This window comes from Mizuhopecten yessoensis, unplaced genomic scaffold (assembly GCF_002113885.1).
Source record: "Mizuhopecten yessoensis strain PY_sf001 unplaced genomic scaffold, ASM211388v2 scaffold3819, whole genome shotgun sequence".
NCBI lineage: Eukaryota > Metazoa > Mollusca > Bivalvia > Pectinida > Pectinidae > Mizuhopecten > Mizuhopecten yessoensis.
Window position 1 is genome coordinate 368,417 of NW_018405235.1, and position 16,345 is coordinate 384,761.

At 38.5% G+C, this 16,345-nt stretch overlaps 1 protein-coding gene across 2 annotated transcripts in view; it reads left to right on the top strand.

Moving 5' to 3' along the window:
• Positions 1-16,345, top strand: part of LOC110448080 — a 58,747-nt gene that overhangs the window by 18,042 nt on the left and 24,360 nt on the right. For both annotated transcript variants that reach the window (XM_021494122.1, XM_021494123.1), the window contains 4 exons: positions 12,690-12,914; positions 14,510-14,731; positions 15,148-15,366; positions 15,961-16,212. In XM_021494122.1, the coding sequence (XP_021349797.1) occupies positions 12,690-12,914; positions 14,510-14,731; positions 15,148-15,366; positions 15,961-16,212 (918 nt within the window). The remainder of the gene's footprint in view (positions 1-12,689; positions 12,915-14,509; positions 14,732-15,147; positions 15,367-15,960; positions 16,213-16,345) is intronic.

Below are 16,345 nucleotides of genomic sequence, written 5' to 3' on the forward strand. Positions count from 1 at the left end.
TTTAATATAGCCAAAGTAAATGTCTTACAAAAGTAAGAGACTGAGAGTCCAGGGTCCTGTTGTAGGTAATTATAATATGATGATATTGTATGTAATTATAGTATGATGATATAGTATGATGATATTGTATGTAATTATAGTATGATGATATTGTATGTAATTATAGTATGATGAACAGGCGATTTCTCTTGTTGCTCTCAGCTGTTTGTAATTACCGTTTCACAAATCAGAAACTACATTTAATTTTACTGGGGTTCTATAATAGCTCTTCAAAATCTAATTTTGTCAGCAACACGAATTAGTCACGAACAAATATCAAGTAATCGTTGCTTTAAGACTGTTTGGGAAATAATACAGCAATAAGCCCGATAAAGGACTCATCAATCATTTCGTTTTCTCGTCAATCAATGCCAGGTCGATTCACAGAGATAAGTAGTTAGGTCGTAAGCCATTCCCATAAACCTTGCGGTTGATTGTCAGTTATATACGGGATCTTTACCTTAATATAACACGCCAGGTCTGATAGTACTCAGGGATCCCACGCCGAGGGAACACTAATTACAGAGACATCTATACACCCCCATAGTCTCATATATAACAATGGGATGACGTCATAATTCGGAATTGACAGACAGACAGACATTCTTTATTTCCTCCGATAAGAGATTACATGGTCTTGTCGTTTTTATTAATTTCAAAATTTACAGCATGCACACTACATATTTACATAATACTACGGTTTCTTACTGTAGTCTTCAAACAATACTGAAGAGCTAGAGCTGCTCTGGAGAAGTATGGTCATTTCTGTGAACATCCCAGCAAGTTTGTCACTTATAGCAACCATCAGATTGTCCCATTCTCCATCGTCCAAAGAAATATCGTTCCTTCCACCAAGAATAAATGAACATTTTTCGTCTTCCTCAAGCATATCGTATTGTACATATTTTTCAACGCTTATAAGATTAACTATTTGTTCCAGCAAGATGTCTTTACTTTTGAATAATGTGGGACATTGTATAATGAAATGTTTAACGTCATTGTTCACAACTGTTTTGCACAATTTACGCATCACATTTTGGAATTCAGCCCTGTAGGAAAGCTTGATTAATTCACAAATTTCCCATGAGCTTTTAGGAAATTTCAAGGTTAGAGACCATAAGGGATTGGGTCCAATATATTGATGAACTGCCCTATAATATAACAGATCTGGACGATTTTTGCACATTTTACACCATACATCATAGTAATAGTTTGTTGTGACTTTCTTAATAAACGATTTCCACTGAAACTCTCTACAGCACGCACCAGAGAACACAAACTCGAAAAAGAATGTCTCGATGTTAAATTTCACCATTGTATGGAAGATGTCTACGATGAAGCTTACGTTTTGAAACGATTTTGAGGTGAACATGAATGTACATAAGCGAATAATAAATAGAGATTTCCAGACAAAAGATAATTTAGCATTACGCAGTTTGTTCCAAAGGTACAGTTTTCTGATTTCTACATCAGACCATAAATCATCCGGTAAGTCAATAGTTCTGGTAGTTATGGCCGACGACGAAGTTTTCTCAAAACCCTGGCATCTTCGTGCAGCATACCGCATGGTTCTATTTAACATATCAATGGACTTCTGCGTAGCATTTGCCCAAAGTTCACATCCGTATAGAACACCTGGTATGATAATTGCTTTAATGAGTTGCGCACTTTTGAGAGGATTCATCCCGCCTTGATGGATACCAACACTCATTAGATTGTTAGGGTTCCTTCTACCTTTGTCGCACGCGCTTTCTATACCGACATCAGCTTTTAGGTTTGAACAAAAAGTAATTCCCGCGTAAACCTTTGTAACAGTCCATTCGATAATCGCGCCTCACAGAGAACATACAGCTGATGGTTTATTGACGATTCGTCTTTTATATGAAAATTCAATCAGCGAAGATTTAGCAGAGCTATAATTTAGCCTCCAAAGATTAGCATACGCATTTACGATATCTAGTTGAGCTTGGAGATTCGTGATGCTTTCAGCTAATAAAAGCGTGTCATCAGCTAATAATACGCAGGGGATATGTAGCTTTTGAATCTGTAAACCCTGTTCCGCTTCATCCAGAGCACGTGCGAGACCGTTTATCATAACGAGGAATAGCCAGGCTGATAAAGTTCTCCCTTGACCGACCCCTTGCTTAACTGGATAGTCTTTGCTAATTTTGCCGTCATACAGTACACGCGAGGTCAGGTTTTGAAACGAATTTTGCAGTATTCTCCAAAATTTACCATTAAAACCGAGTCTGTACACTTTATGTAATAGCCCGTCCATCCATACACTGTTAAATGCTTTTGCATTGTCCAAGAAGGCAGCAAATACCTTTGTCCTATTTTCGATATAATGACATATCGATTCCTTGACAGTGAACGCTGCCATAATACTTCCACATTCCGCTCTAAATCCCTGTTGTAGTCTATGCGGAAACTGTATTTCAGCACATCGAACTGTTAACCTCTGATATATAACTTTTTCGAATAGCTTTTGCAGAACTGGTGTTAACGTGATGTCTCTATAATTGTTTTTATTCAATTTGTCTTTATTGCCACCTTTGAATAATGTTATTACTATACATGCGCACTCAGTCCGCGTTTGTTAAAAAGGCGCGAAACTTATTCTAAGCTAGGTTAGTTTAGTGTGTGATTGTTTAAGATTGCTAAAACATAAGAATATCCGTAGATTTTACATGGTTATAAATATAAAAGGCTAATTTTCACTGGCTGTAGTCAAATGCCAGTAGTCTATGTCAGTATATCAATAGCATGCGATATTCATGTAGCAATTCTTCATATATTAAGATAATGTAAACAAGTGGGAATCACGAGATTTCCGCTTTATAACTATACACTTTTATAGGATTACAATGTTCTCTAGGTAGGTGTTATTTCCAATGCAACGCTTAATTAGCTTAATTCCTTCAAGATAGGACGTATTCACCTTAAGTATAGGCAGAGTGAGCGAATATGTATAATATTGAGTTATCACTATGGTTGCGAAATTAATGAACAGTGTTGTTTTTGATAACTCATTCACATGCCCCTTCACTCAAATCGCCAATGACTGAAATAGATATGCTAAACAGATTTTTAGCTGATACATGCATGACTTGATGCCAGTGAAAAGTTGATATTGCATAACATTTAAATAGTTCGTGTCATAAAATCTTGCATCGATATGAAGATGTTTGAAATTGCACGTGATTGAAATACACGTGTCTGTTTAATCTATTTTATAGACGAAAGGGCTATAATGGTGCTTTAAACAATTACTTGTGTGACATTCTTCATTGTTACACTAAACATTTGAATAGGAGCTTCCTTTTCGTATACCTAGTAGCTTTTCTTCTGTCTCCTCCCCTTATGTCTGCTGTTGCTTTTTGACGATATTTCGCAACTGTCCTATTTTTACCTTCGTTAGTGCGCAGTCGTTAAAATGCGAACAAAACAAGCTACATCACATTCTGCAGTCTGTGACTGGAATAACAACACAGGATATCGTTATTATATGGTGATATCGTGTGTCGGGAATAAACGCGGGAATGACTCATCCACGCCTTAATAGTTCGGGCGACAGTACCGTACCTGGTATTAAATCGCTTCGTTGTACAGTCAACACAGACTTGTGAACAACAAACAAACATCGTTAATAAATCTGGATTAGGTACACCCATATATGTGTAGTGGTGAATGACATACTTAATGCATACTAGTACTCTAGTGATTTGTATAATTGATGTACGTAAACAATGATATTAGTATGCAAGGTAGTGCATTGCAAACAATATACATACAATACCGCTCTAGTGAATAGTATACATATTTAGTAGAACTGGACGAGGTCGATCGCCGGCGACCAGGTAGCTCAATTGGTTAGAGCGTCCATCTTGAGTTCGGAGGGTCCCGAGTTCGAACCCCGGTCCCGCCGTGCATTTTTTCCTCTCCTGTTACCAGTAATATAGTAAGCACACTATACAATAACATCCCTATGATTAGACATTCATTCTCTGAAAGAATAGAGTAACACAAAGTAATGTATCGTCGTGGCTTTTGTTTAAATGATATGATCAGGTACAAAAAATGAAAGTGAGGGTATAATTATAGATTATTACACTGTATTTTTAGAGTTTGTCGTGAGAACAATTTTCTCATCGCCAGCACGTGGATGAAATCAAGAGGCCACCGCAGGTAGACTCGAGATTTTATCTACGTGCGAGCGATGAGAATATTGTTCGAATGACAAACCCTGAAAATGCTGTATGATAAACTATTTATCATCTATATACTACTACCTTATATATTTCTCCATTTAAAAAAACTCCACTAGACACCATGTTTTCCAAATGACTTCTAAGCACAATGGTCAACGATCGCCGATGACAAAAAATCGAAGATTTGCGCGGAGGAATACAATGAACCTTAAAACTATGTAGCATAAATATTTTTAAAACAACCCTATCGTCATTGGCTTTTCCTTATGCACATTTACAACTGAAATGGTGTTGTTGTTCTCACATTTTTTCCCCGTAACTTTGTATTGATATCTTTATGACGGACTATTTTCTTATGTGGATTACTTTTGCGTGGACACTATTTCCGGTTTCGGACGTCATTGAGAAAATACGTTCCCAAGTGCTGGAGAATGGGAAAATCCGTTCTCAAGTTCTTCTCAAGTTCTTCTCAAATCGTTCTCAACTTCTTTTCATACTGTGACAACCAATGATAATGAATTTATCATTCTATCGGTAGGTGGTATGAAGTAGTATATAGATGATAATGTATATGGTTGGGTTGTGAAGTGGACGTGAAAAGGTATGGGGTCACCTGCCCGACCACGTGGATTTTCTCCGGGTACTTCGATTTCCTTCCACATGAAGACCCCCTGCTCGCTTACATCCGGGCAAACTAAAATGATTGATAAAGTTGAAATATCTTGAAATTTGTTCCATACTTTTTGCAAAATAAATAAAATTTATATTAAATATCAGACATACTAAAATTAAAACTCGTACAGTTACCAGCTGCTGATCAGATAGTGTTTGATGTACTAATGGAGTATAACATACTGTAAGTCATCAGTCACTAACTCACCTGTACTCACTGTTATTGGTAACTCACGTGCACACTGTCACGTGCCTGCTAACAATGTCTTAGTGATTGTATGAAATTCCAAGATGCCTCAGTTTACAGTACATATAATTTAAATTGAACACCAATGGTTAAGTATTCACAATAAAGTGACGTTAATGTCTCAAAATTGTGAGTGACGTCATGATAAGTTACTCAACTTATTCCAAATATTTAAATATAAGTAATGATACAAATGGGTAGTAGTTATTCTTAAGATATTTTTAACTTAAACCCTATGCTATATATATCTTCAAGCACGTCTCATAAATATAATCAAATTTACTACCATCTGAATTCAAATTCATCTTTTGAAATTATGTTTAAACCCCCTTATTTGTCATTTGTGGTTATAATTTGATATAGTATTTCAATAAATGGGACAGTCCAAGTATCCCATAACTTATTCAACTAATTAATCTATTCCTGATATAAATGAATGCTGTGTGTATTTATATTGTATCGGAGAGAAATGTTAATACATTGTAATAACTCCTTTCCGTTTTATTCTTGACATATCTAATGTAATAGTGTGTTTACACTGCATCAGGAACACGGTTACAAGGACTCTATATGACAATTTGATTGGATAATGATTGAAATTGTTAGAAAGTTCTAACTAGACTCCTACATTAAGGGAACAGAACCAAATAGAAATTAAAAAAAGTTTGAAACTTTCTTTAAAAAGATAATGACATTATTGTTTAAGTAAATATGTATTATTTAGATTTTTACTTGAGTCTTTTATGAAATTATCTTGTTTATATTGTGTGATTAAGTAACAAAATTACGTCATCCTAGATAAACAAATAATGTTATTATCATTGTAATAAGATTTACTTGCATTGTCAAAAACGCGAATTTTCAGCGTAAGTAATTATATAAGCAGTCTATGGTCAAAAGGTTAACGCGGAGTAACATTAGAAAAAATATTAACAATGCACAATAGCATAAAAAAACCTATTGTTACTATTTTCTGTTTGACATGAATGTCTGTCACATTAACGTGTGTGGCATTTAGTATGCTTGTCATGTAGCCTTACCTCTGGTAATTATCGGTACACGGAGGACAAGTGCCTAATTAGGGGGACCACTATCCATGTCTGTCACGTGCATGTCCCGCTAAGTAAAGTACACCTGACACATCTGAACACGACTAGGTGCCGAGTAAGGGACGTGTCCAGAACGATAAACACATTCGGGTTATACTGTTTGACCAGTCTCGTTTGAGCAATCACTAGCCTTATCAGGTTTTTTAATTTATTGTTTTACCAAGCTAGAAGTCTGTATTTGTACATTTTTTTGAACTTGTACTTTTAAATAACGATGTACAATGTATGTTGTAGTAGTGTTAGCCGTCAGCTCGTGTGTCCGACTATCTCTGTGGTTTTTGGGACACGGGACCGCGTGTCCCTCTAACGATGTATGTTGTAGTAGTGTTACACGTCAGCTCGTCAAATTATGCTGAACACCTTTGTTTAGGTCCAAATATAGTTTGGGGGAAACGAGAATTAAGGTCACACTAGTATGTTAGCATCAGTTATCGTTTCTGATCTGTTACTAGTTGCTTCTCTTCTAGCTAATGATATCTGTCGGCTATTGTATTCTGGTGAGCTGTTATATAACTAAACAATATACATGTGAATATATAATTCTAAAATGCCGTTGCATGCACTAAAACGTGTCTTCAGTGTCGTGCTACGACAGACACGGAAAGGTCAGACATTGCGTACCAACATGATCACATTTTAACGAGGTATACCACCAACACAGGACGACATACCAAACGCCAGACACTGGTTAAATAACCATTGCTTTATTTTATTTCATTTATTTAACACGTTTCACCATCAACAAAATAAACCCTCCATGGCCAAACAGTAGACCCTTGGTAAACAGTAGACCCTTGGTAAACAGTAGACCCTTGGTAAACAGTAGACCCTTGGAAAACAGTAGACCCTTGGTAAACAGTAGACCCTTGGTAAACAGTAGACCCTTGGTAAACAGTAGACCCTTGGTAAACAGTAGACCCTTGGTAAACAGTAGACCCTTGGTAAACAGTAGACCCTTGGTAAACAGTAGACCCTTGGTAAACAGTAGACCCTTGGTAAACAGTAGACCCTTGGTAAACAGTAGACCCTTGGTAAACAGTAGACCCTTGGTAAACAGTAGACCCTTGGTAAACAGTAGACCCTTGGTAAACAGTAGACCCTTGGTAAACAGTAGACCCTTGGTAAACAGTAGACCCTTGGTAAACAGTAGACCCTTGGTAAACAGTAGACCCTTGGTAAACAGTAGACCCTTGGTAAACAGTAGACCCTTGGTAAACAGTAGACCCTTGGTAAACAGTAGACCCTTGGTAAACAGTAGACCCTTGGTAAACAGTAGACCCTTGGTAAACAGTAGACCCTTGGTAAACAGTAGACCCTTGGTAAACAGTAGACCCTTGGTAAACAGTAGACCCTTGGTAAACAGTAGACTCTTGGTAAACAGTAGACCCTTGGTAAACAGTAGACCCTTGGTAAACAGTAGACCCTTGGTAAACAGTAGACCCTTGGTAAACAGTAGACCCTTGGTAAACAGTAGACCCTTGGTAAACAGTAGACCCTTGGTAAACAGTAGACCCTTGGTAAACAGTAGACCCTTGGTAAACAGTAGACCCTTGGTAAACAGTAGACCCTTGGTAAACAGTAGACCCTTGGTAAACAGTAGACCCTTGGTAAACAGTAGACCCTTGGTAAACAGTAGACCCTTGGTAAACAGTAGACCCTTGGTAAACAGTAGACCCTTGGTAAACAGTAGACCCTTGGTAAACAGTAGACCCTTGGTAAACAGTAGACCCTTGGTAAACAGTAGACCCTTGGTAAACAGTAGACCCTTGGTAAACAGTAGACCCTTGGTAAACAGTAGACCCTTGGTAAACAGTAGACCCTTGGTAAACAGTAGACCCTTGGTAAACAGTAGACCCTTGGTAAACAGTAGACCCTTGGTAAACAGTAGACCCTTGGTAAACAGTAGACCCTTGGTAAACAGTAGACCCTTGGTAAACAGTAGACCCTTGGTAAACAGTAGACCCTTGGTAAACAGTAGACCCTTGGTAAACAGTAGACCCTTGGTAAACAGTAGACCCTTGGTAAACAGTAGACCCTTGGTAAACAGTAGACCCTTGGTAAACAGTAGACCCTTGGTAAACAGTAGACCCTTGGTAAACAGTAGACCCTTGGTAAACAGTAGACCCTTGGTAAACAGTAGACCCTTGGTAAACAGTAGACCCTTGGTAAACAGTAGACCCTTGGTAAACAGTAGACCCTTGGTAAACAGTAGACCCTTGGTAAACAGTAGACCCTTGGTAAACAGTAGACCCTTGGTAAACAGTAGACCCTTGGTAAACAGTAGACCCTTGGTAAACAGTAGACCCTTGGTAAACAGTAGACCCTTGGTAAACAGTAGACCCTTGGTAAACAGTAGACCCTTGGTAAACAGTAGACCCTTGGTAAACAGTAGACCCTTGGTAAACAGTAGACCCTTGGTAAACAGTAGACCCTTGGTAAACAGTAGACCCTTGGTAAACAGTAGACCCTTGGTAAACAGTAGACCCTTGGTAAACAGTAGACCCTTGGTAAACAGTAGACCCTTGGTAAACAGTAGACCCTTGGTAAACAGTAGACCCTTGGTAAACAGTAGACCCTTGGTAAACAGTAGACCCTTGGTAAACAGTAGACCCTTGGTAAACAGTAGACCCTTGGTAAACAGTAGACCCTTGGTAAACAGTAGACCCTTGGTAAACAGTAGACCCTTGGTAAACAGTAGACCCTTGGTAAACAGTAGACCCTTGGTAAACAGTAGACCCTTGGTAAACAGTAGACCCTTGGTAAACAGTAGACCCTTGGTAAACAGTAGACCCTTGGTAAACAGTAGACCCTTGGTAAACAGTAGACCCTTGGTAAACAGTAGACCCTTGGTAAACAGTAGACCCTTGGTAAACAGTAGACCCTTGGTAAACAGTAGACCCTTGGTAAACAGTAGACCCTTGGTAAACAGTAGACCCTTGGTAAACAGTAGACCCTTGGTAAACAGTAGACCCTTGGTAAACAGTAGACCCTTGGTAAACAGTAGACCCTTGGTAAACAGTAGACCCTTGGTAAACAGTAGACCCTTGATAAACAGTAGACTCTTGGTAAACAGTAGACCCTTGGTAAACAGTAGACCCTTGGTAAACAGTAGACCCTTGGTAAACAGTAGACCCTTGGTAAACAGTAGACCCTTGGTAAACAGTAGACCCTTGGTAAACAGTAGACCCTTGGTAAACAGTAGACCCTTGGTAAACAGTAGACCCTTGGTAAACAGTAGACCCTTGGTAAACAGTAGACCCTTGGTAAACAGTAGACCCTTGGTAAACAGTAGACCCTTGGTAAACAGTAGACCCTTGGTAAACAGTAGACCCTTGGTAAACAGTAGACCCTTGGTAAACAGTAGACTCTTGGTAAAAAGTAGACCCTTGGTAAACTGTAGACCCTTGGTAAACAGTAGACCCTTGGTAAACAGTAGACTCTTGGTAAACAGTAGACTATTGGTAAACAGTAGACCCTTGATAACCAGTAGACTCTTGGTAAACAGTAGACCCTTGGTAACAGTAGACCCTTGGTAAACAGTAGACTCTTGGTAAAGAGTAGACCCTTGGTAAACAGTAAGCCCTTGGTAAACAGTAGACTCTTGGTAAACAGTAGACCCTTGGTAAACAGTAGACCCTTGGTAAACAGTAGACCCTTGGTAAACAGTAGACCCTTGGTAAACAGTAGACCATTGGTAAACAGTAGACCCTTGGTAAACAGTAGACTCTTGGTAAACAGTAGACCCTTGGTAAACAGTAGACTCTTGGTAAACAGTAGACTCGGTGTATGTCAATGGGTATGTATTTAAACTTTATTTATTTTAAATCATTCAAGAAACAAGATATTTTAACTCATATTAATAACTCATTTTGCCCGCATTTTAGCACGCTGGGTGTCTTACGTGTAAACGGAGATTCGTTTGTTATAGAAATGATAGCATTGTAAAAGACAACGACCCGGGAATTATAACAAGTCCAGCAGGTGAAGTTTGACCAATCAGCTAGGGGCCGACCTCTGTCGATTGTTTAATGCCCTGGACACAGATAAGGACCTCGTCCATAGCCTGTGTCCAGTAACGTTAGTTACCCAACACTTAGTGCTAACTATGTTAATTTACATCCTCGATATCCCAGGGGTTACCCTCGCTTACTTCCTCTTTGTCCATCCTTATGTAAAGCCACTTACCCTACACTTAGTGTTGTGTTACATCCTCGATATTCCAGGGGTTACCCTCACTTACTTTCTCTCTGTCCATCCTCATGTAATGCCACTTACCCTACACTTAGTGCTGTGTTACATCCTCGATATTCCAGGGGTTACCCTCACTTACTTTCTCTCTGTCCACCCTTATGTAAAGCTACTTACCCTTCTCTTAGTACACTTAGTAGTTACCACCGGTTACGCTCACTTTCAAGCAGAGTACTTAGGTAAACGTAACCCATTGAATTTCGAGGATGGCAAGTTTAATGCTAACTTATCTTTAGCAAGCATTGGTAATGTCAGAATGAATGTGATACAAACCTCAATACGTACAGTTTTGGAAACGCGGCTACTTTTGTTTGCCTTATATTTTGTTTACCTTATACATATATTTTATTAAAGTCGTGCGAAAAAAGCATCATGCAACACAAGCGAGTTATATGAAGTATGCGTGTAAGAGGTTTCTTCAAGGACGAATGATCGATACTGACCTTAACTCACCCTACAACTGTCACTCAACAATCTCAGTTCCCCATTCCCTAGATGTTGTTAGCTCTATTCGACTTCAGACTGCATTCTATTGATATATATGTATGTTTATTTTTCACTTAAAATATTCATTTCTAATATGCTTATTTACTCGTTTAAATTTCGTTTCACCCACTTAAGAAAATATTGGAAAACATTACTATTTCTGCTAATTACTATTTCTGCTAAAGTGAACAATGCTTAGTTCCAAGGGAAATAACTCAGACAGATTCCCGTGCTGTCGCGTCACGAGCTGGACAGGTGATCATGAACTGTGACGGTCAGCATACGGGCAGTGCTAAACTAGTCGTAAAGCTGTCTCACCTGTCCGGGCAATGGTCATTCGGTTATAATTAATGTAACGGTCAATTCACGCGGATGTCGCTTCTGTTAGTAATTATGTAAAACATCGAAATTTCCTCCTACGGAAAAAGAGTGAATAAATAAAACAAATAATTATAGGGTAATCTTCTCATTACTTAAGGATTACCAAATATTGTGCAATACTGATAGCCACACTGAGACGCAAACGAAGACATATTGCGTTGATTTTGTTACTAAGATGTTGAGTCGCAAATATGATTTGACGCTCGCCTCTATAAATATAATGCGTCAAATGACAGTTTTAACGTTTACACCATGTACTAAACAACAGTTCTCTACCTCATGGCAGAATGGCTTCTAGATGTTCTTGCAATCGATGATGTTGTTCAATTTGAGTTTTGAGGACGAGGCGGCCATGGAGTGCACAGCATAATCTGTTATTCGTCAATGTATATCAAGAAACCCAGTCGATTTTAGTGTGACGTTATAATGACAAGGTCCAGCCGTCTAACGTTGTTTTGTGTGCCAAACAAATCGAATCACGCGCGTTAGTGCGTCATACATTATTTTGCGTGTAAACATGTACATGTATAAAGTAGTGTTTTCTCAATAAATGAACAGCCAGAACTGGTATCAGCCGGCTATCTTTAATGTTATGATTATGACGTCACAGTTGTAATGATGTCATCATTTTCACATCAGATTCGTGGTATCGGTTTATAAAGATGTGATGCAGAGCAAATGTAAATATACTGATTATATCGGCAGGAGACCGAATACAACTTAAGGAGATATGTCACCTTTCTGAAATGAATAACTTCTGCAAAAGAATTCAGTTAGAAGTATGTAACATATAGTTAATGATGGGTATCTGTTCTTAGCGTTTATATGAAAATTTGATTAATTTTACATGTACAACAATTATGAAAAAAGTTATTTAAACTTATATCAATCACTCTTGCTGGCTCGGATGTTATTGCGCAGGGGTCTTAATGTGGGAGAAACCCGGAGTACCCGGAGAAAAACCCCACCTGGTCGGGCAGGTGACGCCGTACCTTTTCACGTTCGATCGGGGAATTGAACTTGACGTATTTACAAGGTACGCAAGAACTAATGTACTGCCATCACTCAGGATGTCTGTATTTATTAGAAAATGCCCAGTTAAAGGGAGAAAACACTGCATACGAGTGACAGTAACATTATTTGTAGCTTTTAGCTATGACGTTTTGATACTGTACCAACTGCAAAAATTTGCTCCAACAGAGTTGGACATTAATTCTGTTATGGAAATATTTTGTCGTTTTTATTCTTAATTTTCGCTTGAACAACATTTATAAATCTGCCTTTCTTCTTATTCAGAATCGGTAGACACCTTTTGTACGGATCATCCGACTGCACTGCTACCGAACCCTGATAAATGTGCTCAATACTATGACTGCTCGCGCCCCTCACACGGACAGTTCGCCGGGGCAACGCCTTATCTTCGGGAGTGTCCTCATCCTCAGCTATTTGACCTGGAGACCTTTGGTTGTCTCGACTTCAGAAATGTTAAGTGCGCCAACAGGAAACAACCGGTGTCACCTTGTAAGTTATTTATGGCCTGTTAAGTTGGTGGCGATAACCAATACGATATGTCTCTGTCGTGATCAAATGGACTTGATGAATATATTATAGAATCCTCTGTCAATTTTCCTTTTTAAATAAGTAACAAAGAGCTTAGGGACCTGACCAGGCCATAGAGGCGGCTTTCTACGTGTGCATTCATTTTGAATTGAAATCTGAACAAATTTAAAGTAAGCATTTCCAAGTCATACATGTATGTATTGTTTAACTCCAAGTCATACATGTATGTATTGTTTAATTCCAAGTCATACATGTATGTATTGTTTAATTCCAAGTCATACATGTATGTATTGTTTAACTCCAAGTTATACATGTATGTATTGTTTAACTCCAAGTTATACATGTATGTTTTGTTTAACTCCAAGTCATACATGTATGTATTGTTTAACTCCAAGTCATACATGTATGTATTGTTTAATTCCAAGTCATACATGTATGTATTGTTTAACTCCAAGTCATACATGTATGTATTGTTTAACTCCAATACTAGGAAAGGTCCATCTTACTATTTCAAGCAAAGGGTTGGGTTGTCTTTAAAAACCAACAGCTCAACAATGTTAAGTTCATACATCGTTTATAGGAAAAATATTTAAAGGGACATGACAGAAGTTATAATCGGTTCATCCCATTATACGTTCATAGGGAAACGAACATATATATATATATATATAAATAGCAACAATTCAGTCAATTAAAATATATTTGTCGTATTTGACAAGGTGATATGCATATCTAAAAACAGTTAGTGTACTGCCAAATACGTCTGCGGTGTCGGTAGTGTTGTCCAGTGTCTTCTGCTAGGGAACATTGGAGAAATAACACTATATCTGCTGCCCTCGTCGCCACGCCTGGGAGGTCTCACTTTTCGTTTCGCTACTCTAGTGTTACCCTGGACAACCCTTACAACAAGATACAGCTTCCATTTGAAAAAAACGTTGCATCACGCTAAAAAGTAAAAGTGAAAAACAGTCTCACATCGTTGTCTAAAGTGTCATGGAAGCAAAACGTTGAGGAAAAATGGTAGAACGATTATCGACAATGGGTATTACAAATGATTTCAGCTAATTAATTACGATTCCCAATATCTCTTTAGCAGAAGACACCTAAAGAAACCATACTGATGCTGCAGAACGCTACACATCTGTTGCGTCATACGAATTCAGCTTGTCAACTCTATTTACTATACAATAATGTATCCTGCAATCGCTTAAAATTACACCTGTTAGTGTGAAAAAATACTGGATTACTGGATTGTACTTATATATCAATATACTTCTGTTAGTTCTCAGACATTCTTTGATAAATCCCTACATCGCTAACTGTATCTAATTAAATCCCTACATCGCTAACTGTATCTGGTTAAATCCCTACATCGCTAACTGTACTGGTTAAATTCCTACATCACTGACTGTATCTGGTTAAATCCCTACATCGCTAACTGTATCTGGTTAAATCCCTACATCACTAACTGTATCTGGTTAAATCCCTACATCGCTAACTGTATCTGGTTGCTGTTGACACGGCCTTTGACCACTGTATATCCTTTTGTTGCCTAGGTGACTACAAAGCGTATGAGTGTAGGGGGCCGGACTGTAAGAAATGCACTGACCAGATTCCCGGATGTACGGGAAAGCCGGATGGACCTAACTCCCACCCGAGTAGGCTGCTGACCAACTATTTCGTGGTGTGTCAAAACGGCAAGGCTACCTCTGTGGAGACATGTGCCAGGGGACTGTTTGATCCCACCCAGGGACGCTGTACCACTCAACTGGATCCTCGTATGTGTGTGGTGTCGCCAATACATATTTAAACACACGCGCACTAGATATATCTTTGATGTTGTTTATTTACTGGCGTTGCTCTCACGTACGTGTTTGCCTCCCGGTGTCTTTCTAGCAAAAGTTGTAAATATTCTTCCTTTTATTTGCTTTCTTTATCGAGTTACTAAATTTTAATTAGGTCTTTCTTTGTATCCGATGGTTCTTATGATTAGTTTTTGTTATGGGTATGTTGTTATAGCGTTGACAGTAGTATTCCTGAAATGTGACGTGAATGTACATGGCTTGGTGAACACTTCATAGTGACCCTATACCTAAACAGACAAATAGGGATATGAGATACATATTATATCTAGGTATTTATCACAGGTATTGATTTTTTAAGTTAAACATCTCATCTGATTCTTTCTTTGTAGTGTCTGTCGAAGCCTATTGTAGGGAGAACCCCCGGGGTAAGATCGCAAACCCCTCAAACTGTGCCATGGTGTATGACTGCACGCGCACCAGGCAGCGAAACAACTTTCTGAAGTACGAGGACGAGTGTCCCTATCCTATGTATTACTCAGCGCTCCAAGGAATGTGTATGGACTTTCGGGACGTGCAGTGCGGCTTCCGGTCACAACCGATCTCTAAATGTAAGCACTACGCGCGCATACACATATACGTCAATCATCTGTAATCAGATATTAAACCATGAACAATAAAATATATATTCATGTTTCCTGTCAGAGTGACCTCCCCTCGAATTTGAAAAAGACGGGCAACTGGATAAAGTTAGATACTGTTATTATACCATTGGGGTGCTGGCTTGTCGTTTTCTTGAGTTGGACCCCGGAAGCACAAATCATTAAAAATGATCACACAATGGATTTTTTTATATATATATAAATCACATAAATGAAGCATAAACTCTTGCCAAAATAAAATCTCTTTTCAGGGTGTCATTTCTACTACGACACTATTTTATTATATAAAAACAAAACGATGTATTATAATGGCTATGAAAATGTTTTTAGAGATACATTGTATAACACTATCGATCATTTTGGTTAAATTAGGAAAAAGTCTTACAAAAACTGAAAAGATCGTATTGTGACCTTAATGAGAGTGGTTATTATCCTACCCCCGTAGATCAAGATTCAGTGTTTCGTTCTGTCTGAGGAGAGGATTACCTGATTTTAAAATGAAGTGTCACTGATTTGAAGAATCTTTATTTCTCTTTCCTTAAGGTGATTACCAAAGATACTCGTGCTCAGGGGCAAACTGTCCCGTTTGTGAGCAAGTTTTTCCAAGCTGCGCAGGTCTGTCCGACGGACTCCATGTGTTTCCGGGAAGGGAAGGAACTCCTGCATATATCGAGTGTTTCCGATCCAGAACGGTTGATTCCAGTTCGAAATGTCCAAATGCTGCAATATTTGACCCCAGAACGAGGTCGTGTACAGGAGGTGCACCGATATTTCCCGGAAATGGAGGCGGACCATGTAAGCTGTTTACTTTTGTTACTTTTTGTTGCTCTGAAAAGTATGCAGTTTTCATTATTTAAATAATATCTAGTATTTTGTTTTATATCGTGCGATTAAAGTTTTGAGGAGCGTTTGATCGCATAGCATCGTC